Source organism: Branchiostoma lanceolatum, chromosome 12, assembly GCF_035083965.1.
Source record: "Branchiostoma lanceolatum isolate klBraLanc5 chromosome 12, klBraLanc5.hap2, whole genome shotgun sequence".
Classification (NCBI taxonomy): Eukaryota; Metazoa; Chordata; class Leptocardii; order Amphioxiformes; family Branchiostomatidae; genus Branchiostoma; species Branchiostoma lanceolatum.
In genome coordinates, this window is record NC_089733.1 from 4,338,481 (window position 1) to 4,365,433 (window position 26,953).

At 44.6% G+C, this 26,953-nt stretch overlaps 2 protein-coding genes and 1 pseudogene across 2 annotated transcripts; all 3 read left to right on the forward strand.

Annotated features, from left to right (window-relative positions):
* Nucleotides 1-8,739: 8,739 nt before the first annotated feature.
* LOC136445660 (cyclin-dependent kinase inhibitor 1C-like) lies at nucleotides 8,740-9,621 on the forward strand. The gene is made up of 2 exons (XM_066443793.1): nucleotides 8,740-9,138; nucleotides 9,610-9,621. The coding sequence occupies exons 1-2, from the start codon at nucleotides 8,740-8,742 to the stop codon at nucleotides 9,619-9,621; spliced, it is 411 nt and encodes a 136-aa protein (XP_066299890.1).
* A 1,133-nt stretch (nucleotides 9,622-10,754) lies between these two features.
* On the forward strand, nucleotides 10,755-18,918 carry LOC136445661 (uncharacterized). The gene is made up of 6 exons (XM_066443795.1): nucleotides 10,755-11,045; nucleotides 11,453-11,815; nucleotides 11,850-12,390; nucleotides 15,995-16,116; nucleotides 18,084-18,210; nucleotides 18,857-18,918. The coding sequence occupies exons 1-6, from the start codon at nucleotides 10,755-10,757 to the stop codon at nucleotides 18,916-18,918; spliced, it is 1,506 nt and encodes a 501-aa protein (XP_066299892.1).
* Nucleotides 18,919-22,381: 3,463 nt separating this feature from the next.
* On the forward strand, nucleotides 22,382-25,281 carry LOC136445662 (uncharacterized; annotated as a pseudogene).
* Nucleotides 25,282-26,953: the final 1,672 nt, after the last annotated feature.

Sequence of the window (26,953 nt, forward strand, 5' to 3'; positions counted from 1 at the left end):
GGGCACAATCTTTTGCGACAGTTCCTCGGTGACTGGGCTTGACTAGGGTTGCGCTCCATCTGGAGGCGGGTCTCAAGGAAAGCCCGACCGTCGCAGCTAAGACTGACGTTAGCTATAATAACTCACCCAAGGGAAGATCGAGAGGGCAGCCAGGGACACAAGCCGACTGCCCCTGTCACGGGGTGACTGATAGCCGACACTGTTACTAATTAGCCTACTAGATGAGAACCACGTGTATCAGGGGTAAAGAGGGGGGGGGGGACGTGGGGTGATCGAGGAGTTGACCCGTAGACACAGCCAGGGTAGGACGTCCGAGTTGAATAAAGAACATCAGAAACTAAGTTCAACGGCTCCCGCACATCTTTAATAACGTCACAACTCGCCACCGTGACATTTGGTAGTACGGCTCGGGTCCTCCAAGGCAGAGTCGTGAATTTGAAGAGCAGACCAGCGGCTACGCCGACACCGAGATCACCGAGAGACGGTCAGAGGATTTGGGAAGAGCAGACCAGCGGCTGTCGACGTCGAGATCACCGAGGGACGGTCCAAGGATATAGGTGGGTGGGCATCGCTTGCATCCATTGATAGCCGCACAGTCTTCTCCATACTCTAGCTCCGAGAATAGATTGTGTTTTTTGTGGCTTTCAATACCTGGCACCGGGTTTATAGTTATGTCCGAATCAGCCCCAGTACTTTTAATATGGCCGGGGCAGCGCCTTACTTCGCGCCCGTTCGACAGGAGGGTCGCCAAGTTCAACGGCCCTCCTTGCTCCCCGAACGACCTCATTGTGAGGGAATTCATTGAGGAAATCAGATCCGTGTTCCGTCTGTGTGATTTTCAGGACGACGCGAGGTTACGTAGCGACATCTTGGAGGGATCGCGAAGAGGGAAATGCAGCAGATCCCTCAGGCTGATCGACACGATGTCGAAAGACTTTTCGAGGCATTGCTTAGTAGTTATGATGATAAGACCAGTTACAGTGGCTACTTAAGACAGTTTTATGCCAGAGAACAGCGACAGCGGCCCGGGGGTGGATGGGGTAGAAACTGATAATGAGCTGCAGGAAGATCGATGTAGAGTAGACTTTAGCAAAGTAGATAAAGAAGAAAGCCTTAGAGATAGACCTATAGGATCGTCGGATAATGTCATCATCTCATTCGACGGGGTGGACATCCCCTGTCTGTTAGACACGGGATCGCAAGTCACCACCATCCCTGAACCACTGTATCATAAATACTTTGGGGAGGATAGTCCCACTCCTAAAAGCTCAGATTCCTGGGTTAGATAAACTGCCACCAACGGTGAAGTTATACCGTTGGTAGGTTACGTAGAAATGGATGTGACGGTGTTTGGGAAAACTTTGCCTAGGAGAGGGATTATCACAACAAAAGACCAGGGAAAGGCTATCCCGGCTATAGTAGGGATGAATGTAATAGGTCCTTGCAGAGACACCCTATTTGCGGAATACGGGAGGGAATACCCAGACAGAATCCAAACAAATTGAGATAAACAATGGCAGAGAGCTTTAAAGACCCATGAACAACACCTTAAGTTAGCTGACCCCTCAGGTAGAATAGGTTATGTCAGATCCACATGCAGACAGAAGATAACCATACCGGCCAGACATCAGACGGTGATATATTGCAAGGTTAAGGCAGAGACAAGTAAGAAGATGCTGCTGTCTGTGGTCACGGATAGCCAGCTTTGTGACGGATGTGTGCAGCTGCGGCGGAAGGCTGCCCATCACGCTAACTGTACTTGTACATTTGACAGAACGCTGAAGATGGGAAACAGCGAGAAAAAGATGGCCAAGGCGAACACGGAGAACGTCCTACAGAGTGGGCTGGCTTTGGGGATTCTGTGTACAGACAGACAGCGATGGCGCAGGCCTAAAAGGAGCGAACGAGGTCCTGAGTGAGGTCGGACTGCCGCCTGCAGAAAAGCAGGACTGCGTGCAACATAACGGAGGAAATCACCTTAGCAAGGCTTACCCTCTTGACCTTGAGGTTTTCCAAGGAGGAAACGCAACTTAAGTAAGTCGACAGAATGCTAGCGACGAAGTTGGGAATTACATCGTGAACACGTGCAAAAAGATGCCCTATACATTGCACACGACCATCACCCGGGCAGCGACGAAGACTTCTATGTTGAATGTGAACACCTGCGCATTACTTTAGTCAACTGCATTGCTCAAGACCAATCGAGTTGCACGTCGGTCTTCGAATGCCCACAACACAACCCAGACCCAAATGACCGAACCGCGGTAGACATTCCCGGAGGTGGTAACCTGGCGCTCACGCAGTCTGACCGCGTCAACCTACAACACCTTGTGGGTATAGCCACAGCCCTGAAGCTGTCAAACGTCAGAGGAAACTAATGACGACCAATAAATGCGAGTCATTCCACAAGCGTGTCGTCACTAAGGCCGTGCCAAAGGACATGACTCTTACATGTAACTATGCAGGCAGAGTGCACGCGGCTGGTCCGGCAGACTCAGTCAGGTCGGGAGCCGCTATCAACTGAGTCGACGATTACCTGGCGTCCCACCCCCATGACAGTCCCGGGAAGGCTGCTTTCGACGCAATCGACAAGAAGGAGGCGTAACAGGATAATCGTAGGAGTTGGGGGTACCGCAAGCGAAGATGTAGCTTACGGAAAGCAAAGATGCAACCGAAATATGCAAATAGAGATGCGTGCAGCACGGACTCTCTACACCCTACAGTGAGCAAAGACCATTCATACGCCATATGAAGAAAATAAGAAAAGAACTCAAAAGTGGCACCCAGAGCATAGAGAGACAAACCTTTTGCACGACATTTATGAGTGGCCGGCTGGGGGGGGCTTGCTTGCTTCGAAGGTAAAGGAAGATTGGGAGGTGTAAAACTAAACATCTAAAACATGGCCGTGGAGGACTATAATAGATGGAGTGATGCTTACATAAGTTCTTCTTAGAATTACTAATGGAGCGTCTGGAGGGGATAGAGGTTGCCTGGCGGAAGATCAGTTACGTGAACCATATCCGTTGGATCTGTCTCCATTCTGGCCACTGCATGAAGCACGAATGCTACAGGGACTATATCCTGGCGTGAACCACAAGCCACAGGTCGCTACAACGAGTTAAAGACCTTCAAGTTAAGGAGGACAAGGGAACAGGCGGTAAACCTGACAGTCAACTTTGTTGCGGCGGTGCCAAAACCTGCGGGACCGGTTTCCTGAGACCGAGCTCATCACCGCGTTCAAGATAATTTATCCCAAAAACCTGCCGCGGCATTAGGATGGCCTACGACGGTGTGGCACCCAAGAGCTCGTAACCCTGTTGGCTAAGTATGGGGGCGTGGAAGCAGACCAGTTCCTGACGGTTGACGCGGCCCAGGCGCACGCAGGAATGGGACCTGGTACGTATACCGGCTCCGCCGAGTAGATGACACTCTAAAAACGAACTCGATGTGGGAGGAGCTTGAGCATGTGCATGGCTCAGAACGTTTCCCCAACGTGCTGAAGTTAGCTACTGTAGGCAGGTTGTCTGCCGAGTTTTCCATCCAGAACAGGATCAAAACGCGTCTAAGAAACGCTCTATCCATCAAACGGCTCGACATCCTGATGAAGATCGCGATCAACGGCCCCACCAGACGGGACTTCGACCGGGCATTCGTAAGGTGGGCAGCTGCAAGAAACAGAAGAATCTTGCACTAGCCTAAATGTGTCAACAAGGCAGACGACAAATAATATTACGTACACAAGTAGGGTCATCAATGTGAACTTTATGTGAACATGACCCAAAAAAAGAAGAAAATGTGATATAATGTGAGTCGAATGTGATAACGGAAATATCACAGTTTATCACATAGAACCACATACAATTACAATTTCAGTAATGTGACGCAGTGTAATTGTAAGTTAAAGTTGCATATGACAGACGCATGAGAAGGCTATCCTATATTGAATAGTTTAATAGGTAAGTTGTGAATTGCTCCAATGTTGGCATCTTTAAATGGTTTAAGTTGTATTAAGCTTCACCGGCTCCCAATATGGTTTTCGAGCCGGTAGATCAACGGCTGATCTTCTCAATGATATAGGAGTCTTCACTGATATTAAAATCTTAAAGTGGCATGGTCAGAGATTGCAACCACAAACACGTTTGTAGCCAATAAAACAATGGATAGAACAGTGAGATCATGGAAGTGCACTACAGCTGCAGCCTAAATCATCCATCACAGCTTGGATAGGGTATGGGAAGACTCAACCAACTCTTCAGAGAATGCTGAGGAAGTTGCGATAAAAGACATCCCATCACCCAAACATGCGCAGAAGTATGTCAGCCATGTGGACATGACAGAGTTCCAAAGTACGTATGGACATATAACAGGAGGGGCTTGTGGATCCTAGCATGGAATTTCGTCCGTTGAAGTATATAGAGAGAGTAAATGGCAGACTTCTCCGGAAAACGCAGAAAGAGCTGGTTGCGTCTGTAGTAATCCCAAAGGGGGACAATTGAAAGTTTGATGTGTGTTTTCAACATTTTCAACAGCTGCTGACAGGAATGGTCAGCTGCGCGCCTTTCGGCAAAGAGTGCTTCGGACCATCAAATCAGAGAACCCTGCTCTGAACGTTTTTGAGGTCGGAAAAACGTAGGATGTTATGCAAAACAGAGGTCAACAGAAACAGGTGAGATTTGGGCCAATCACAACTTGGACATCATGAAGAGTATAAGACATGTTAGGAAAGGCATCTTTGTTTTCAAGTTAAAGGGGGGTCATGCTCATAAGTTACACAGATCTTGAAATACCCTTTTCTGTACTCTTTCACCGGTGAAGGTAACTTTTAAGATTTCCTGCACCAGGCAAAGTCTCACTGCTATTGATAGACTCATCTTAAACCTTTTTTTTCATTTATCAGATAACAGCTACAATAGTGACTTCAACATGTTTTCCATTGACACATGTTATCTGGCTCATATACTTTGTTGTTATTTTCAAATACATGTAGTGAGGACGAGGACATTGGATGGGAAGTCCCTGTGCCTGACAAGGTACCCCCGCCACTGGAGGAAAGGAAATACATTGTGTTCGAGTCTTGCCTCCTGCAACTCTTCACTATCTGCTGTGTCTGCTTCAGCGAAGACGTGAAGCTGAACCTGGAGACTATCTCCGGGTTTCCCAGCTGTGTACTGTATGTCACCACATGAGAACCTGGGGTAGCCAACCATTTGTTCGTAATACTCCTGCAGGGAACCTTCTAATGTCTGCAGCTATACTTTTTGCAGGTACATGCATTGTATTATTTCCTGTGGTAAGAAGTATGTCACAAATCCTCTTTAACTCACATTTAATACCCATGTATGTTATGTTTGTGTTGAATGACAAATTCATAACACAGATAGTTATATGGGAATATTTTCATGGTCCTTCTCCTCTAACTGCAACCAATCAATGTCTTTGCAGGAGCGATTCCCCGCCAGGCCCTGAATGTCTTCCAACACATTAAATGCCAGTCTGTGTCCATCAGGACATTCCTCCGCCACCAACAGATGTATCTGCAATCGTCCATTCGGCGTGTTTGGCAGACACAGCAGGAACGATTGCTGAACACAGCTCACCAGCCGCTAATTATGGGAGGTGATGGGCGTGCTAACAGCCCTGGCCATTCTGCAAACTATGGTGCCTACACCATGATGGACTCAAGGACCAGTAGGATTCTCACCATTCATTTGGTTCAGGTAAGCTGTTTTTTTAATGATCCTCAGTGTCGTCAGTAAAGGATAAGGTCCACCGTCATTAGTCACTCGTTAGGACACAAGAGATCGTCCAATTTTTGCAGGGCCCATATTGATTCAGGGGAACTCAGACTTATCATGACGTTTTCCGAATTCTTCAATCGACTAAGCAGCGACTAAGCAGTAAATGCATATCAAGAAAGACCTAGAAGAGGTAGCCAACTTGGCGGGTCCGTCACATGAGAATGTGGAGGAGGACATCACTCCGGCAAATCGAAGGAGGCCAACCGCTATGGAATAGCTTTTCAAGGATGAGGTCGAGGTTGTCATAACCCACATGGAACCAGCCTTGCCTGTGCGAGTGCGCATATCGCATAGAGAGAAAGAACTAGAGTCTACCAAAACTTCTCTCAACGGATGATGTTGTAGCCTGCTGGAGGACAAAGCGGGACGAATTGCCCCTGTTGACCAGACATGCCCGCAAATACCTCATTGTTCGAGGCACAATGTCCACAGCGAGCGGGTGTGTAGCACAGACTGCACAGTGTACGTTATGTGTCAAGTCTCAAGGTGAGACTACTTAATCATGACCTCTATCTTCCAAACACAGACCCACATACCAAATATCATTATAATCCATCCAGAGCTTCTGGAGTTATACTGACTACAACAAAATTCGGAAACACAGACACAGGCACTGTTACACTAAAAGTTCATATCTCATGGAGATAACAAGCAAATACTAGTAAATTAATACAAGTCATTTTACTTCTAGTGATGGATCCCGACAAGATGGAGGAAGTGATAAAACAGGCCATGAAAACGCACAAACTGACGGTTGGAGAGGAGATGCTTCAGGAGTTCAAGACGTTCATACAGCCTTGCTTAATAGAAAAGTGCTTCTCCCCAATTCACCAATACAACCAGGACCCCCATAGGCATCTAGTATTTGCAGGCCCTCCGGGCACTGGAAAGACACCTGCTGCAAACTAAGGCACTTGCTGGTTAGTAATCCTTGCATTGTTTACAAAGTTGTCTTAAGGATAAGGTATATTGAAAAAAAAATTAATATCACTATTGCATAATGGGTGCCAAATAATCTGCAGTGAAAAAAAACATTTGCAGTATATAAAATTTATACATGTATATTCTCAGACAGATTGTCCCTTGAGTTATGTTGACTAAAACAGATTGTTTCTTGTGTGAACCAGTAAGTTTAATGCATGGTCCTTTATACGTATATCAATCCCTGATCTGCTCACAAATTGCTAAAAGCGCGGAACCAAAAGCAGAGAAGCTGCTGGGGGATTTTTGCGCGGTACTGTTGTGTACAATAACGCGGAAATTTACGTCCACGTAAGCGCAATCTTTGCTCAATAATTTTGTTCACTAGTGATGTAACTTTGTGTAGTATGATATCCGTGTGATCAGCGGAACATGAGTAAGTACATACCAACCGCTAAAATTGAGCTACTCAAATTCTGTCTGTATTTCAAGACTGTATAGTTAATGCGTATGAGGTATCGTCTAAATGTTGAAAACCAATCTTATACCATGTACCAAACCAATCCATGTGTACCTTCCCTACCTTGATCCGTAACAATGCTAACGGTTTTTACTTGTTGAGACTTTTAACCCTGTCTTCCCCTAAGACTTAAGACACACACTACGTGGAATCGTTCAACAATGCGTTGTTGATATATCACGACAAGCGGATTTGCTTTGGAAAAGAGAGCTACCTACTGAGGATCAACCTGGCCGTTCTAGACTGGGTAAGCTCTTGCGTTCAGTGCTTGTTGTTTTACATTTGTTATCATGGTTTCATATGCGGAAAATGAAGTACATTTCTGCATCGATACACTATGTGCTTACCTGAAAGGACAAGGGCTGTTATGAAAACCAGGAAGCCATGTGTGTGCTTTATATTTCAGTGCGTGAAAATGACATCATTCTCTTACTTGACAAACCAAAGTACGAGAACGTGGACCGGGACCACACGTCAGACTGAAGGTGCGAGGACGCCGCAGTTCCACGGCGCTAAAGAAACAACTAGTAGAGAAGAAATACATCTTCAGAAAAAAGTATGGGAGGAGTTCATGCGGAGAATTTACACAATAGAGTTCCTGATCATGAGAACCAGGTTTAGCCTGAGTAGGTAGCTCTGTTTTTTTGTCGTGATATATATCAACAACGCATTGTTTGAGTTTGGAACTAAAGAAATGTAATATATCCCATCATTAGGATCAAATAAAAATAGGAAGTAGACATTTTGAGTAAGCATTACATTATTCTATTAGATTTCATCTATAACTGTGTAGTCACCGTTATTGTGAATACATCCTTTACATTTTTTTTCAAAATGTTTGTGCTAAAAGCACATATTCCCATTACTTTATTTACGACGGACATAAGTATACCCATATGAGGACTTTTTAGATGTAAGAAATGTATGTCTAGTTGAAAATTTCGTTGTCTTTTGTATATTGCTGTGTACGTATGTATCTACAACCATTGACTAATATAGGAACAGCTGGGCGAGCTCATGTTTTACAGGCTGATGTGTCATATCGTGAGCAGTGTACAGTACTTAACCAGACATATGGACATGGCTGTTTCCTTGTATCGATATTATTCTGGAGATGTATGTCTTTCTCATACAACTTTTGGGTAAAGAAAGTAAATTGTCCATGAAGATAGGTATTGCTGGCTTTGTTTATTGTAAGAACACTAGTTTCAGATCCATAGCCACGATCATGAACACTGTCGGTGTCTGAATCCAGATAAGATCCTGCAGGACATGATCAAGTCGGTATGGCTTTGTATATACATATAGAATTGTCTTTACATGTAAAAAGAATCATTCACTCATTACTGTGTAAGATCTGTAGATCTTGTAGATAAGTGCCGACTGTGATAGATTTTCAAACTGCATGTGTTGTTGTACATTGGTGACGACTTATGAAAAGTTATCAAACTAAAGCATTCTTCAAATTGACATTGTTTTCCTCTATTTACCATAGGAGACATGCCCGCGTGCATGCCCGGGCTGCTCAATGATCTCCTTGACGTTGAGCCCGAGCCCGCACCAGTCGTTGTCAATGTGCTGGGACCTGTGGATTCTGAGGCAGCCGCAGCCATCGCTGCTGGAGCCGAGCAGGCGGACCAGCTGTACACTCAACTTCTGGAGACCATCTGGGCGTCCTGGGCTGATGACGCACCTGCGTTGATGGGAGTTCCAGTCGCGGCGCCTGCAGCGATGGAAGTTCCAGTCGAGGCGCCTGCAGTGATGGAAGTTCCAGTCGAAGCGCCTGCGGCGATGGGAGTTCCAGTCGAGGCGCCTGCAGCGATGGAAGTTCCAGTCGCGGCGCCTGCTGTGATGGAGGTAGCGGCACCACCACCACCAGCACAGTCACCTCCAATCATCGTAATTGATGATGACAGCGATAATGATTCTGTCATTGTCATCGATAGCGATACAAATGATGATGATGTTATAATGCTAGAGTTCATTAAAGGCTGTTCATGTGGGGGTGTCATGCAAATCGCCGGAAGGATGACGACGATGACGATGGACCTCCCCCGTCCATGTCTTTTTTTCATATACTTTGTCTTTGTAGCGTGAACTGTTGAAAAACCAAATGCAGACTTGGACAGTAAAAACTTTCCCTTAGACTGTAAAGTTTTCATGAAGTATGATTAAAATCTTCAATACGTAAAACTTGCTCGTGTCGTTATTGTTACAGGATCCCCCAATGCAAACCCTCCTTTAAGGCACACCATTTTACTTAAAAAAATTTATTTCAAAAGTCAAAGGACCAACAGAAAAATCGGTGTGGCCTTAGACAATGTACCCCTACAATGATGTCTAGAGTTATATATTTTCTATATCTGACAGCTCATCATCTAGAATAGAGTAAAGTAGAATACGTTATGGTAATGAACATGTCACGGTTATGGGAATTCTTGTAATCCAGAAACTCCATGTGCATCACAGTGGTACAGAGCAACATCTCAGTAGTGTAGACTTAAAACTCCATCAATATCAGCTGATATGTTTTAAGACATTATCTAAATAAAAATCACCAACTTTGTGCAGGTTCATACCTCTTTCTTGTTTAATTCTGCATATTAGTCAACTGGGAAGAAAGGGAAATGTCACATGTAAATTTGTAGTGTTTTTTGTTCTTGTCACATATGCTGGAACTAATGCTGGGGACGACTTGTCGCCTGAAGGACCCTGTGATGCCCTTCGAGGTACAGTGGTCTATTGTACAATGTTGAACTGGGGGGACAGGAAACAGGTGTATCTCATTACCCGTGACAGACAGTTCCAGCTGCTGTATCAGTTATAAGCCAAGCCTGGTAAAGTGAGGTCTCAATTCTTTCCACAAAATTCTTCAGTCATTGTAGTATCTTGCTTTCGTGGCATTTACTCTCACTTTGGATCTTTCGTTGTGTTTTCAAACATCATGAGCGAGGATACATGGCGATTCCTGACTCTAACATCAAGATCAGGTTTTAAGAGAGTTGGGGTGCACTTCCACCCTCTACAAGAGGGTGACTTTGCAGAGGTCAGAAAAGTGCACGCTTACAAAGATTCAGGCTATGTGATGGTGAAGGTAAGTGAATTATGTAAATATCAATGCATGTCTTGCCTTTAAGGAATACCAGTTTGAGCTTGAATGTAGTATGGGTGCATATCTGATTAAGTAGACGAATGTTATAACTGTAAACCTGTCAGATGCATCCTGGCATGTATATAATATCTGATTCTAAAACATCTTTGAAGTAAAACAAATGGTCATGTTTTGTTTTTCAGTACAGGTCTGATCAGACTCAGAGTGTTTTGAGTTCTACTAGTACTCTAATACCAGATATTTCTTATAACAGCAAAAGCTATAACTGCTACATTTTTCCAGCTTTCCTTTGACACCTCTAAGGAGGGAGTCAGCACGGGGACCACATTTCTTGGAGCTACAGAGGACTACATGGCTGCTGGAAAATCAAGATGGAAGGCGGCCATCAACATCCAAGTCCAGCATGGCTTTCGAGTCAGACGAGGAGAGCCCAGTCATGTCTGAGGGGACTGATGGATCAGAGAATGAAGATGAAGATGGGAGGAGCGCAAATAAGACAAGGAGCGCCCCAAAGAAGAAGACCAGGAGCCCAAAGAAAAAGACCAGGGACAAAAAGAACAAGATCCCATTCCAGGAAGAAATGACCAAGATGAGGGAAATGCACCCTGACTACCCTCCTATAAATGACAGGCAGATGCTTACTAGAGACATCTCGAGCTGGAGGGAGGACGTGAAGACGCTCTCTGGAGACCCGGTAAGTTTTAAAGTTAACACACAGGTTTTTATATATTCCATCGTTGTCAGATGAACTTCGGTTCAGTTTGGTTTGGCTTGAAAGCATAGCAGAACCTTCTATTGACACTTTCTCCAAATACAATAGTCAACAGATCGGAGACTCCCTCTAGATAGAACAGTATCTGCCCAGCTTTTATTTTTCTTTCAAAATACATGTATGATACAGAAAAAAAGGGTTTGTTCACTGCTGCAAAATGAACAATTAAGTCACTAGGTGGCCCAAACCTATACCGCTTACTCTCTGCCAAAAGAGCTATCATCGTTTTGCTACGCACAATTATTTTGGAAAGGGGCGGGGAAATTATTTGTATAAAAACACGGATAAAAGGGAATTGTAATAAATGTATGCCAAATTTGCATTCAAAGAGTGAGGTTATGATAAGAGCAGAGCAGAAAACGGGATATCTATCAAAACAGGAAGTTCCGCTGCAATACTGTCACAATTCGCTGGGGGCTGTGATCAAGCAGTCCGACACCGGCAAGGAGCCAGACGCAGTTATCAAGCAGTCCGACACCGGCAAGGAGCCAGACGCAGTGAGCAAGCAGTCCGACACCGGCAAGGAGCCAGACGCAGTGAGCAAGCAGTCCGACACCGGCAAGGAGCCAGACGTAGTGAGCAAGCAGTCCGACACCGGCAAGGAGCCAGACGCAGTGAGCAAGCAGTCCGACACCGGCAAGGAGCCAGAGGCAGTGAGCAAGCAGTCCGACACCGGCAAGGAGCCAGACGCAGTGAGCAAGTAGTCCGACACCGGCAAGGAGCCAGCAGTCCGACACCGGCAAGGAGCCAGACGCAGTGAGCAAGCAGTCCGACACCGGTAAGGAGCCAGACGCAGTGAGCAAGCAGTCCGACACCGGCAAGGAGCCAGAGGAAGTGAGCAAGCAGTCCGACACCGGTAAGGAGCCAGACGCAGTGAGCAAGCAGTCCGACACCGGCAAGGAGCCAGAGGCAGTGAGCAAGCAGTCCGACACCGGTAAGGAGCCAGACGTAGTGAGCAAGCAGTCCGACACCGGTAAGGAGCCATACGAAGTTAGCAAGCAGTCCAACACCAGCAGTGAACAGCCCAGAGGCCTGCACCATGCTGACACATGCAGTGGATACCTGGTTCTCTGCGAAGCGGAGGAAAGAAAACAACAGGAACGCGTGCAGAAAGCCCTCATCAAGCTGCGACAGCTATATGTATATGGAGAGGAGGAGGCTGACGTTACCATGGCTGATCCTCAGACTGCAGAAGGTGAAGAAGAGGCTGAGCTAAAGCTGAACCACCTGAAGGTCCTGGAAAAAAGATGCTCCAACAGTAGCCAAGGCAATCATGGGCGAAACACCCCCAGATTCAGGGTGTGACACCTCAGACTCTAATGCAGAGGATTCTTGGAAGTAGACGTTACTGGATTTCTTTGAACATCTCTATCGATGAATCTCAGTGGTAACTAAAGTCTACATCATACTGAACTTGGAAGCAGCCCATTGTGAAGAGTCTGACTCACATGTCAATCAAAATGCCTTTGACTTAATGATGAAAGCACAGCAAAATGATTCTTTCATACCTCCTAGAATTGTCAAAGAGAAAGTTATTGCTACAGAAAGACTGTACAACATGGTGCTTGACTACTCATGATTATGTTAAATCATGTGGAAAACAGGTTGCAACCGTGCTCCGAGATACTCTTTGGTATCTAGATTCTCATCACACCAAGTTCAAAGAACGATCCATTATGTTACCAAATGCTTTCGAGAATCTAAACAAATGTAAACAAAAAAAGCATATCGAACCGTCACTAACACAGGAAGGCCTGTATGATTATGAACAAAGCATATCATCACTTTTGATGTTGCCCATGCTACTGACAAAGAGGAACTCTGCATTAGCACGTGACATGTCAGATTTGTGTAAAGCAATGACAAAGTATAGGTTGTACCTCCAACAATCTACAGTCCGCGTTGAGAATAGCAGGTCATCAACCGTTCAGATAAGGATGCCATCGACCCATTCTGTTCTGACTACGATACCTGCCAGTGCAGTATGCCCAACACAATACCAAGAGTTGCAAAGACATCTGGATAGAGTTGAGCCATACACTCCTGTCGACTTAGGCGACTTTGTGACAGTTGACAGGTATGAGAGACGGAAATATATGGCAAACATTCAGCTAGTCTGTGATGTGTCAATGTATGCTATGCCCTACGGCAACTGTCTTGGGACAGACACCATCCTCTGGAAGGTAGAAAGGAATTCAGAGAACCACGAGTTATCTTGGAAATAAGTAAAGAGCTGCCCATTTATCATTGACACCTTACACATGTATGTACCCTCAAGATGACGTGAAGCTTACAGTCTACTCTTAATCTTCTTATTACATATATCAAGTATCTTTTGCAAGCTTTTCTTCAATAAACTTTTTTTCAGGACACTCAGGATAGGTCGCAAGCAATACCGGCGCCTCAGCACGTTTGCAAACCGAAGACATACTCTGGGGATGAAACGTGTCAAAAAAGGTCCATATAAGTGTGATTTCTATGTCTTGAATCCTCAGCCACAGCCTGATGAAGTATATGTGTTGCACCGTGCTTACTAGAAACACAGTCTCAACCCTGACTACAAACGCCGCATCTCCTGGTTTACCAATGGTGCTAGCGGACTGCAGAAAAGGGCATGTGCAGAGTATGTAGAAAGTAGGCAAAATACACGTGAATACATCCGTACACATCCAAAGACAATGGACGAGCTCATGTCTAAAGCGCAATATCAGACTCTAAACCAGGTATTGTCGGAGTTAACAGAAACTGACGACATATCCAAGGGCCCAAAGCTGTAGAAAACAGATCCTTGGTCTAAGATTACATTTGCGAAGACACGACAAGAAGAGGTCATTCGAAACGTGACATTCCAGTATGTACATATTAAAAAAAATCGAGTGTATTGATCAGCTACTGAATTGCAAAGATATTTATGATATGGTTCCTAATGGACCACCAATGTCACAGTATAGGTATATACAAGATATATCTGATGGCAGCCTATTCCAGACTCATCCAATATTTTCCAAAGACAATAATGCATTGCAGATTATTTTCTATTATGACGATGTGGAAATATATAACCCCAATGGCTCATATGCATATAAGTATCGGTCCAAGCTAGAAGCGATTAGGCTTGTTGTAATTGTAAACGCAAATGACATAAAAAGTTCAGTTATGAACAAGTTGTTAAAGACCGTGTGGAGGGTTGACAAATATTATCAGATGGATATATGATCAATGTAAATGATGACGAAGTAATGCTGAGAGGTGCTCTAGTTGCCTTAAGTACATGTCTGGCTGTGGCTGGTTTCAAAGGTGTCGGATTTGCGAACTTTCATTTCACAACATGCATAACAACTTTCATGTAACTAATTTTGTGTTACACGCATAGCAGAAACATTTTGCGCGCCTCAATGAAATTGATAGTGCAAGAACACGCCAATTCAAAGAGGCATTTTGAACTACGTATGGCTTAAGCAGAAGAAGCATACTGCTCAACATTCCATATTTTGATGTAAGCGAAATGTTGCCAAGTGATATTATTACTTGTTATGTTGGAAGGTGTGATTCCGAATGAATGTCGAGAAGTGCCAAGACAATGATATTTAATAACGGCCTCTAGTTCTTTACTTTGGGGAAGTCAACGCCAAAATAACAACATTTCAGATTGGCCTAGCAGTCCAAACAAACCAGGTCCTATTCCAGAGTCTGTCTTTCATCAGAAAAACAACTAAAGATAACAGCCGACCAGACATGGACTTTCATTCGACATGTATCTATTATCTTGCCCCCAGAACTTTAGTAAAGCACAATTTAACAAGACGATTCCACCCGTACGTGCAGCGGTGAAGACCACTACAAGTTGAGTCCAGCTTTCATGCCTGTAAAATAAATTGAACACAGCTGCATGGTAAAAAAATGAGAATACTGAAATACTCTATCTTGCTGGAGAAGCTAAGCGATTGAAAATAAGGGAAGATTAGGGTAAAGGCTTCTGTTCCTACCCTAAATTGTGCGATGAGTTCCATCCCCCATATCTTTCTCAACCAATTCATCAGTTTTCCTCAGCATAACTTGCAGCATGAATATCAATCTTTATCCCGGTAACGTGCATCATGAATTTTAATACCGACATTGTAATTGCCATCAGAACTGCAATGCTGAGTCACGGTGTAGGACAGATGCTAACTACAGACCAATGAAGCTGATCCTCAGGGTTTAAAAGGCTGTGGAGATGCTTACCAACTTCATCCAGAAGCAAGATATCTACAAGCACCCCAGTGACTAAGTGTTGGTAGGTTGGCCTGTATTTCCATTGGAAGCAGACCATCATAACTTTACTTGTTTTTCCTTACTAGCTATTAGGATTGTCCCTTATCACAAACAGAAGAGTAATAACTGAAAGTTAGTCATCGTTCTGCCGCCTTATCAAAAATTGGTCAAAACTCAAACTACACAGAATATCAAATTTTGTTCCATGACTGAAGACTTGCAAACAAAATTAGACATTGTTTATTTAAAACCTCAGACCACATGCATACGGACGGTAGCCATCTCCATTCCTGCAACCCTTGGGCGACAAATTTGTCCAAGCACTACAACTGAACAGATGTCTAGTTTGCTAGTAGTTATGAGAGCTGTGTGAGTGGTAAGAAGAGAAGAATATATGTCTTGTTTAGGCTAGGTACAAAAATTTGTTGACACAAGGTCCACAGGAAGCATTACCATGCGCATACTGTTTTATGAAAACTAATTAAATACAATGTTTTCAACTACAAGTTAGAATCAAAAGGCAACCTAGCAAGGTGCATGCCAAAGATTGTATGGCAAGCTAACTTAGATTACTGCATGAATGTTGTGTGTTTCAGAATGTTGACCGTTCCGCCCAGCGACATCAAAGTACGAAGGATTCGATGTCGGCAACGTGAGGCAGAACAATGGGGGGAAACGGGTGCTGTCAAGGAAGACAAACAACTTTCTACAGGGGCTGATCCGTACCTTCCTGGAGAGAGTGAGGACAGCAAGTTCAGTTCAGTTCGCACCATGGCTGCATGGTGGCGGGGTGGACAAGAGCACAGTGGAAGATTGGAGGAAGAAAAATCCCTGACGTCACGGCCGGGTATACGTATGCACCTAAGAAAATCTTCAACATGTACGAGTCCGGGCTCTTCTATCGAACGACCACTAAAAGGACACTATCTGTACAGGGAGAACAGTGCGCCGGAGGGAAGCAGGCAAAAGATAGAGTCACAACCATGCTCTGTGCTAGCATGACTGGCGAAGAGCTAAAACCCCTAATCATCGGGAAGTCTTAGCACGTGAACGTGAGGAGTCTGCCGGTGACGTACAGGAACAACAAGAGGGCGTGGATGACGTCTGACCTGTTCCTCGAGTGGCTACAAACACTGGACAGAAAGATGCACCAACAAAATCGAAAGATCCTCCTGTTTGCAGTCACTTGCCAGATTCCATGTGAGCACTATTTATTTCATTGTCACATTAAAAGTCAAAAATACTGGGTCTTTACGACATTGATTAAAAAGATTATCGTTAGCGCTGAGAAAAGAACCTTGGCTACAGGAAACTAGCCAATTCACACTATCATTAAAGGTGGGGCTGATGTTATGGGGGATGTTTCTATCCACAAGGAAGCTAGAGTAGTGAACGTTACCGCTTCCTCGGTTCGTCTGCTACTTTTGTATCTAGCATCTCCTTTATCTTTTGCGGTGAGTACCGTTTCCCCATTTCGTTACCTGTTGTCCTTAGTCAGTCATGGCGGAGCGCCCCACTCCCCCCCAAAACGGGACGTTCTTTTGCTCGGTCATTAGTTCCTAGCTCGTCTCGATCGGTTCCTGCAGGAAAATCCTTGCACCGCCTCGGGCCGAGTTTTAGACAAATCTTTTTGGATGCCCGATTGTACGTCTCATTGGGTTTCGAAGCCGGGGGGGGGGGCACCGTCCAGGCTATTCGCCGAGCAGGCTTTATAGACTCGCTTCCGAAAGCGGACATAGTATATCTGGAAATTGGGTGCAACGATCTATGTAATACCAACTTCAATCACCCCCCAGAAAGTTGCACACCAAATTGTGTGGTTAACTTGGGACGTCCGGGAGAGCACAGGGGCCCAACTAGCGGTAGTGACACTCCCAATGAAGCGGGTTTTCGACCCACCGGGAGTGCCCTACGAATATCGTCGGGAAGAATGCGAGAAGAAGCTGAAAGAGTATACTAAGCACCTTAGGGCCATGAAGTGCTGGAGCCATCATGATAGAATCCTAGAGCGCCACCGCCCCAACTTGTTTCAGCCTGGTGGCCTCCACTTTTCCACGTATGGAAATCATCTGTACTACAAAAGTATTAGGGGGGCCATTGACGCAGCTAGGGGAATATCAGATCACATGAATCTTGTGAGAGGAATTCTAATGTTTCATCAACATAAAACCAATTGTCCCTTCTTGTTTTCTTCAGCTTAGAATGATTAAGGAAGGAGAAATGATACCCTCAAGACAATATTCAAGGCCTGTTGGACATAATTCATATACAATCAGCTATACGACTCATGACATCAAAAGTTTTGGAGAAGTATTGTTTTTCGTGCAAGCAACAGTTCGGACATGAGGTTGTCTTGTCAGAAACTGCATGTGTGACATGGTAACATCTCGCCACCTTACACTAGTGTAATGTTTTGAACTTCACAAATTTCACAAACACAATCAAATGCTTGATTTCTAACTGGGCACAATATACTGTACATGTAAACTTATGGTGGTTGTTGGCAAAAGAGGTTCAAAACATTGCACTTTCGCAGGCAAATCATGTAGAGGTGATACAAGTACTAGTCATTTAGCGTGTTATAAGGTTAACATTTTCTGTAGCAGAAAATCACCCATGGGTAATATTATTTGTGTCTTTTACTTGGGGTCAGTGCGCAATAGAATAATATCATGCTGCCAATTGGGCAAAATTTTGTGTGTACAGATTCTAGGTTGTACAAAAGGTTGTACAAAATCTGTAGAGGACCAGAGGCTGTACGAGGCCATCAAGAGCGGGGCACCTGTCGTAAGGACCAAGAGACAGGAGGACAACTTTCAGAAAATGAAGGATGGTATGTTTTATACCTATACATGACAACTACTTGAGTTTTAAACTGTTTACTACTAGCCCGAGTACCAGCCATCGTAGTGAACACTGGCTGAAAAAAAATCGCTTGCTGACCACGGATTAGCAAGCGATTTTATTGAATAAGCGGTTACTACGGAGGCTGGTACTCAGGCTAGTTTACTACACAAAGAATCTTGCAAAAGTACAGCTTGGTTTCAACGGATAAACAATGCGAAATGCCAGTGTTAATGATGTGATGTGTAGGACGGCTATTGCATCATTCTGACACCGTCTTTTAAAGAATTATGATTCATGTGTTCTGCATCTTCTTAATAATATACCACCGATATACGTATACCTTCTACAGGATTAGCAGCCATCGACTGTATGTGCCTCAATGAGCTTAGGGCGAAGTGCGGACTATGCAACACCCTTCTGAAACTGCCAACAGACCGGGCATGGAGAGGCAAAGTTAACTTTTTCAAAAAGAGTGAGTCAAACATTTTCCTAACAAATGATTTGTGTCTAGTCATGTACATTCCCTATGTAATTGATACCATAAGAACGCATTGTCTTGTAATCACAAATTTACTTTGAATCATACCAGTGTGATAATGTTTTTACTAATGATAAGACATTACGGTTCACAGCCCACTTCGGCCAGTGCAAAACTAGGCAGCAAACCAGCTCCGCGGGAGTGGCCCTCATCTAAGAGAGCAGGGCTTCGTGGCTGGGAAGACCGTCGGACGCGTCTACTAGTACAACCGCGGAAGACGGGATCCCTGGCAGTGACAATGAAGACACCATACCAGATGAAGAAGTCATCCCGGACTTTTCTGATGATATGTAAGAATAAGATAGCTATATAACACAGTGTAACATATGATTCACAGTGCAAAGCATCGTTTTGTAACCTTTTTTACGCTATTTGTGATTAAGATGTAGATTAAAGTAGAATGACCAAATAAGTATTAAACACACTATATGGTTCCCTTTTGAAATGTTGTCTCTCGTTCTTTCTCCATAGTATTGAAAACCATTCAGTATTAGAATTTTAACGTTATACTTTGTTATTTTATAGTTCAAGCTTCCTCTTTAAGCAAGCTGAAGAAGCAGCCAGTGTAAAGGATACCCTTGGCACAATGTTACTCTTTCCAAAAAGAACATATACCTACAGACCCAAGGAAACAGAAATTGTGTTCAGTTTAAACAATGACCAAACATCTACAGTGAAGAAAGACACAACAGTCATCACTAATGAAGAACATGCTGACATCCCATCATTTCATGGTGACAGTCCACCTCCCATCACAATGTCCGATACGGTTTTTGTCAACCCAAATTCAGCTGCATCCATGCGACGAGTCCTACGCCATGTCATTTACAGATACAATGGCAACGCTCAAACAGCAGAAAGTGTCTCGTGATAGCCATGGACGGGTTGCCAATGGGCATAACAAGGAACTTTGTAAGAGACACACTCTACTATACTGCTTGCAAAATGTCTGTTGATTCAGCAAAGGCATTTCACACACATGTTGCCGCAGAACACCAGACGTTCTGGTAGCAGAAGTCGAGGAGTTTGACTGGGTTATCCTTCGAGTGGGGAAGCTCCATCTGGAGATGAACGCAGCAAAGTCTTTTGTGGACGTGAACTTTGCTGTTTGGTATTCGGTCCTTGCAGAAGAGATGGAGTTTAAGAGTGAAGGTGCACAGCGAGTAGCACGAAACTTTGCTGACCACCACAAAACTATGCAGCTGATTGAAATAGCTATCAGGGTGGGGCAGATGTGATGTTGGTGCAATATGTCCGGGGAAAGCTGCAAAGAGGAGAGCAGGAGTCCATATCTGCTGATGACTTTTTATTTAGCTGGTCACCACGTGTCAGGAACCCAAACTTCGTCTTCTTCCCACAGCAAATAAACCTGTACGGTCTAACCATCAAGAACTTCCATATTGGCACAAGACGCAACAATTCAAAATACATTAAAGCAGGCATACAGGTTTTTCTCTCCTCACAAGTATCACTATAAAGACATGCATGATGCTATGGACAGAGCAGTAATGCATAACACTGAGCAGATATTCGAAAGCAATCATCATTGAAATTTTCAGGTCCTTTGACATCACAACCGCAAAGAACTGCCTTTCTAGAATTATGGTGGTTTTAGATATAGCTGAAAGGTAATATTTCAATGTTTCACACATGAATCATGGAAGGCCACAGCCCCCATTTGTATGCTTAAGAGCAGGGGAAAAAAAAAGTTGTGTGTGTAACAGTCATTTCCAGTAGGTGCAATTTTTGGCTTCTTTTGCTGTGGTCTGTCAGTGCAAATCTGTGAACAGCTTGGTTTATCTTTCTCTTTAAATACTCTTGTCCTCTAGTTCAGATTGCTCATTGGCTATGCTACTTGCAATGTCTTGATATTCTGCAATTCCACCACAAGTCACGCCAACTCTACCTGTATAACAATCGTCTTCTGACGACTTTCCGCCGAGTCACTTGTAAACATGGACCTAAAAGTAGAGGTTGGCCTCGGACAGAACAAGCCGATGGCAGGGAAACCTGAATATGGGTACTTTTAATTTTTTGATTCAGGGCTTAAATCTGGGCACCTGGGCATCAAGAAAAATATTGACTGTTAAAAGCCATTGGCCAGACATTACGGTGGATGACCGGGCCTACGTGGGTGGATGCCTTATTTGCCAGCGTATCAAGACGGGGCGCCGGAAACCGAAAGCTCCCTTACATCCATCGGTAGTGGGTTTCCCTAATGAACGAGTAGGAATGGATCTGGTGGGCCCCCTCCCCAAGTCCGCCATGGGGAATACACATGAGTTAGTTATGTCTGACTAATATGGGTATTGATTCACCAGTTGTGTGGAAAGATGAAAATCCACAAAACTACGCCGTACCATCCTTAGTCTGTTGGTTTGGTGGAACGTTTTAATAGAACGATGGGCGCCATGCTGCGTTCCTACGCCGGCGCCCACCAACGAAATTGGGACTCGAACTTGCCTAGTGTAAAATTCGTGTACAACACGAACCGTCACACGACTACTGGGTTCTCCCCTTTCTCACTATCACATGGAAGAGAGGCTAGACTCCCTCTCACATTGATTATGGGTGTCCCAGGTGGACATTCCAGAGTTTGTGACCCAACTGAGTAAAGATCTTTCAGAAATTTTTCTTCTGGTACAGCCAAACACACAGCAAGCTCAGTGCCGGCAAAAAGAACTTTACGATAGAAAAATTTATTGTAAGCCCCACCAATGTGGGGATAAGGTACTTATTGTAAACCAAGCTTTGGGCAAAGGCCTAGCCCGTAAGTTGGCCCGTAAGTATAATGGGCCATACACGGTGGTGCAGGAGAAGAAAATCGTCCACTTCGAGAATATAATCCCTTTTAATTCACCACAGGGGTTTTTAGTGATATTTATGATATCTTCGAAATGTCGTTTTATAATCATAAATTGTTATAAATATTTACAAATGTTTAGAAAAAAGTTAATATGAGAATACCCTATTCTAGAAAATTTTTCAAAAATTGTGATATGATTGAAAATGTGAATGCAAACGCAAATAAACCATTCATCATCAAAACACGGGTGCACTTTGACCCCCTGACCCAGGCCTACATCAGGCGAACAGGTAGCTGGGATATATAGCACAGATGTATCTTATAACGACACCATGTAGGGAAATAATTGATGTGCGTGGGACATTGAAAGTCTACCTGCCAAGTGTAAACAACTGTATCAATAATTTCCATAGCTGACGGCCTACAACCAACAGAGGAGGGAAGGATCACGTTCAGTGACTGCTGGGTTCAAGGTTTGCAGGAAGAGTACAGGGTGTTTCCCTGAACCACCACAAGCGCTTCGCTGTGACCGAGAATGTTCTCATTATTCTAGTAAGAAGGTACTTCGAAAAAAACTCAAGGCAAGGATGTTCCAACGCATTGGGGCCCCAATGGGACATACAGGCTTCATGCGATGAAGGCCACGATCAAAATTTTCCCGAATTTGAAGGCCCAGAACATCTTCAGCCAGCTGCAGAGGGCCATTTACATCCTCGACTACTATTCCGTCCATGTCACCAAGGAAGTCAAACGATCTATTGGCCCGGGGGTGGTATTGACCATGGAGTAATAATCTACCCCTACCTTCTCACCATGAACAAGCATAAGTCCAAACCCCCTGCGGCGTTCTTCAAGGAACTGATGAGCTTGTATTTCTCAGAACAAGAACTGTTCAGGGGTAACTTGATGGGAGGAGGGAACCACGAGGCCCTCAACCTCGTCATCATAGCTGCTATTCTAGGTAAGGACATCTTTAGTGTTAGTTCTATGCCCTTAAAATTGTTTCTGAGAGAAGATCATTGATTTGTCTGTTACCTCTTTTTCACCCATGTGACTTAATGTTTGTGGGCAGGATATCCATCTCCAGACATCATCCTGTCTTCCTTGCATGCAATATTTCTTACATGCAAGTTCAGGCCTTAAAATTCTATAGTGTGACATTTTCCTAGGAAGATGTACTTAATTGCAGGTTAAACTGGGATAAACCTGTTGTTTGTCCAGTTAAAGGCTTGACTGCCGTGTATAACAAATGTAAATTTCATAATATCACATTAAAAAAATTATAATCAATGAACATTCATTCGGATCTATTTGCACCTGAAATACTGTACTGCTAGGTCATCAGCATAATACATGCATTTGATGGTTACAGTGGTATGCCCCATCCTGTATGTTTTTATATGTTTGATCCTACATCTTTTCTTCTTTTTCTACATTATTCACAGCTGAAAAAAAAGCAGTGGCCTGGAGTAAAGTTGAACTTGGCCAGGGTTGTTAACGAGAAGTGCTGCCGCATGCGCAGTACTTTCAAGCGGCGAAAGATCAGGCCGAGGTTCTAACCTGGCAGTAACCAGCGAAAGCCCGGACAGGCCATACAGGCTGGGCAGGCCATACAGGCTGGGCGGGTTGGGCAGGTTAGACAGGCAGTTGGGGAGGCAATGAGGCTGTTAGATCTATAGTTTTTTTCTGCCTCAAAATCCACCCAGTACGTTCTTATTTTGGACGGTACTATCCTAAAATCCCTACATTCAAATTCTTGTGTTTTGCTTTTGTTCTTTTCTTCTTCTCTCATCCGTTCGCGAATCATCTAACAGTACGTACAACACTGCGCCAGCTTCCAACCGCTGCACGACAGAACCCTCTTCAAGATCATAGAGGTGTGTGCTGAGAGACAGCAAAAGTCACTTCAAGGTCTTGATTATATTTCCACGGTGGGGGGCAGAGGCATTTGATGACTTGGTATGTAATGTTGTAGATGTCCTGGTCCAGAGTGCACCAGCAGGATGGGCAAACACCACCAAGCAAAACCTCAATATTTGATCAGGGCGGCATAGAAATCTCAACCCACGCAGTGTGGGGTTGGGGACCAGCTCAGAGGTTCTGAATTAACTGATAATGTGTTGTGGGGCCGACTAAAAGACACACGTGAAGACCGAAAACAGGTGTGCTGATCACTGTATTGCAATTTCTCTCAGTGACAAGGATACTGAGGCATTTGCTGTGAAATGCAATCACATTCACGACGTCTTCTGCGGCAGTTGCGCCAACATAGAAGATTGCCTGAACGAAATAAAAACCATGATGGACCAGGAGGGTCTTCTCACAGAGGAACAAAAGAGTACAGTCGTCAACTGCCATTAACTGTTGGAAGGCGCACTTGTTGCGAGCTGTGAATCAAGACCTTGCGAAACAGACAGCATTGGAACAGCTAGATGAGCGAACAGCACTGGTCGTGATGGACTGGGCGATGAAGTTCCTCCCCATTACATACAGAGAACAGATGACTGACTTTTCTTCGGCAAACTCGGGAGGAGCTGGGATGTGTCATCCGTCATTACAAAGGGAGACAACGGAAATTACAGCGTGGAGTGTTTTGTCCATATCTTCAACAGCTGCCGGCAGGACTGGTCCTGTCTCCGCTATCCTCGAAAATGTCTTCTGCACGATCAAGAGCGAGAACCCGCGGCTTTGTAAAGTCTTTCTGAGGTCAGACAACGCAGGTTGCTACCACTGTACCCCACTTCTCCTGTCGATGCCAGCCATAAGTCAGAAAACAGGTATTTCGGTGCAAGGGTACAACTTTTCTGACCCACAAGCTGGCAAGGATATTTGTGACAGGAAAACTGCGTCGATGAAGACCCACATCAGACGCTATGTAAACGAAAAGCATGACGTCATCAGTGCTGAAGACATGAAAGAAGCCCTGGAGTCACATGGTGGTGTAAAGGGATGCAGGGTCGCAGTAACTCAGTTGGCGCCAGGCAAGGAGACCCCCGGAAGACTGGAAGGAGTCAAAGTTTGGAAAAACTTTACGTTTGATGAGAGTGTGGAAAGCCTTTGGTATCGGGGAAGGTAGAATTATAACTTTAACTTCAGAGCCACGTGTTCAGGACCTCACAACAGTCACCGTCATGGAACCATTTGGACCCTCGCACCCACAACCAAGCAACATCGTAACATCAGCGGGTGTTGCAGAGTCCCTGTTCCACTGTCCTGAGCCAGGATGTGTGGGGGCATTTTGCTCAACGGATGAGCTTGAACAAGACTTGGATGTTGAGATGCACCATAAAGAACTAGTAAGAAAATCGGTTCATTACAATGTCTATCTTCTTGCACATGTATAATGTAGCGATGATCAATAATGTACTTGAAATGGACTTATTCAAAACTTGTCATTCCTGTTACTATATAAATTGTGACCATCTTTTTCAACCCAAGATCTGCAAGACTCTAAACCAACCTAAGGCGAGGAGGGAGCGGGGACTGGCGAAAGCCGAGGCCGAGGCGACGCGCACCATCATGCAGAAACGGGCAGAGGTTTTTGAGGTCTGTCCAAGTCAAATTCATTGTTTTAGAAATAACCCTCAAAAATAGCCACACTTATTCTGAATTCCCATTCATTTAAATGCTACATCTAAAAGACTAAACTTGAAAACTTAATGTTCATGATAACTCTTATGCAGGTGCAGGATTTTGAGATGGTGGAACCGTAACCGGCCAACATTGGCAAGGAACCGGCCAAAGAAGCGGATAATGGCAACGGACCAGCCAAAGGTTGCGACCCCTTACAACCAGCAACCAACCCCCTGCGCCTGGTGGCATCCAACGGATGATTACACCGGTATTCCTGAAGAACCGAGAAATCGCCGGGGAAGATGAACGACCATCTCGCCTTATTATACTTATAGTAGTATAATTAAAGCGTAAGGGTAAATTGTTACAACTGCTGCCGTGACCAGGATTCTGTCACCCCGACAAGTTATATTTGTTGCCATTTCTTGATGTATATGTACCCGTTAAGTTGTCAATTTATGCAAGGTTGTCTATTCGGGTGTTACAGTATTGATTCTTTGTGCATCTGTGAAAGAAGGGAGACTGGTGATTTGTCTAGGATAGCAAGGCGTCGATTTGGTACCGTGGAATCGCGAGTCGCGGTCGAGCTGCTAGTCGTTCTGTCGCGTACATTGGCAAAGGGTCACAGATTCTGTGTAGAGAAAATATGGCGCCGCCAGTGGTTGTAGAACAAGCTATTATCGAAGAAACCCCGGAAAATGTAGGGCAAGAAGACACAGAAAATCATAACAATGATAAAGACCCTCCCGTGGCCTCCGCGCAAGCACTCGGTCGGTGCTCAAACTGACGTGTTCTCAGGGGAAGGGTCTGTAGACTGGGAAGAATTTGAGGACCAGATCGAAAATGAGAGGACGTATGGGGCCTGGGGGGACGCGCTCACGTAATCCGTAAACACCTGACTGGGGGGGGGGGGGTTGCACACATTGCGGGGAGCACCTGCAGGAGATGTTGATAAACCGGAAAAGTTGCTTGAATACTTGAGGGGTATCTACGCCCGCCCGGCAGATCCCACACATTACGAGGGAGGACTGAACATGATTAGTCGTAAGCATGGGGAGACGCTGCAACAGTTCGAAATACGCCTTCTGCATGTAGTCTCGCGTGTATATCCAGACATGCCTCTAGCTTTCAGAGATCGGTCGGCAAAGCAAATCTTTATGGACAGACTGGGCGACCCTAGCCTGACTTTAGAAGTTAACAAACTCAGACCAAAATCTCTCCACGACGCGCCCGTCGAGGCCCAGTTCCTGCAAGACTTCCAGGTAACCTCGCGTGCCCGGCAGGTGCGGCAATATGGCCCGTCTGAGGACAAACGAGATGCTAGTAGCTTGGTAGAACTTGTGACAGCCCCCTTTCTTTCGTTTTTAGAGTTCGCTTTCTAAAGCTTCACGACATATAATTTGCTTATTTCAGTAATTTATTATACATGACTCGCTTTATGATGATATATGCTTTCCAGAGTCTCATCAGTATTATAGTGAAAAGGATATCATTAAAAAGAAAACTGTTCTGAATATTGTAAATTTGATAACCAGATGGGTCATGTGGCAACCTGTAATACTGTAGTGTAAATGGATTCAATGGCTATTTAATAGCTATTTTCTGTATTGTATAAATGATACGTGTATATTGAGATAGCTCTGTAACTGTGCAATTAACATCTGTTTGCTAAGAATACCTAAAGAAGACCTTGTGCTTGGACACGTCGGGAACAGTATCGCAGGAGACAATTGCAAACATTTTGCGGGACTTCCATCTAACACCCGGACAAATTGGGTCTTGTGTGAGGCTAGAACTCCCTACTGTGACAGT

Bases quoted from the DNA above. Each gene is read 5' to 3' on its own strand.
- LOC136445660 (XM_066443793.1), top strand. From the start codon at position 8,740: ATGCCCGCGTGCATGCCCGGGCTGCTCAATGATCTCCTTGACGTTGAG.
- LOC136445661 (XM_066443795.1), top strand. From the start codon at position 10,755: ATGGCTTTCGAGTCAGACGAGGAGAGCCCAGTCATGTCTGAGGGGACT. The intron at 12,391-15,994 runs GCAATCATGGGC...CGTTCCGCCCAG, and splicing joins ATGCTCCAACAGTAGCCAAG to CGACATCAAAGTACGAAGGA. The intron at 18,211-18,856 runs GTATGTTTTATA...TACGGTTCACAG, and splicing joins CTTTCAGAAAATGAAGGATG to CCCACTTCGGCCAGTGCAAA.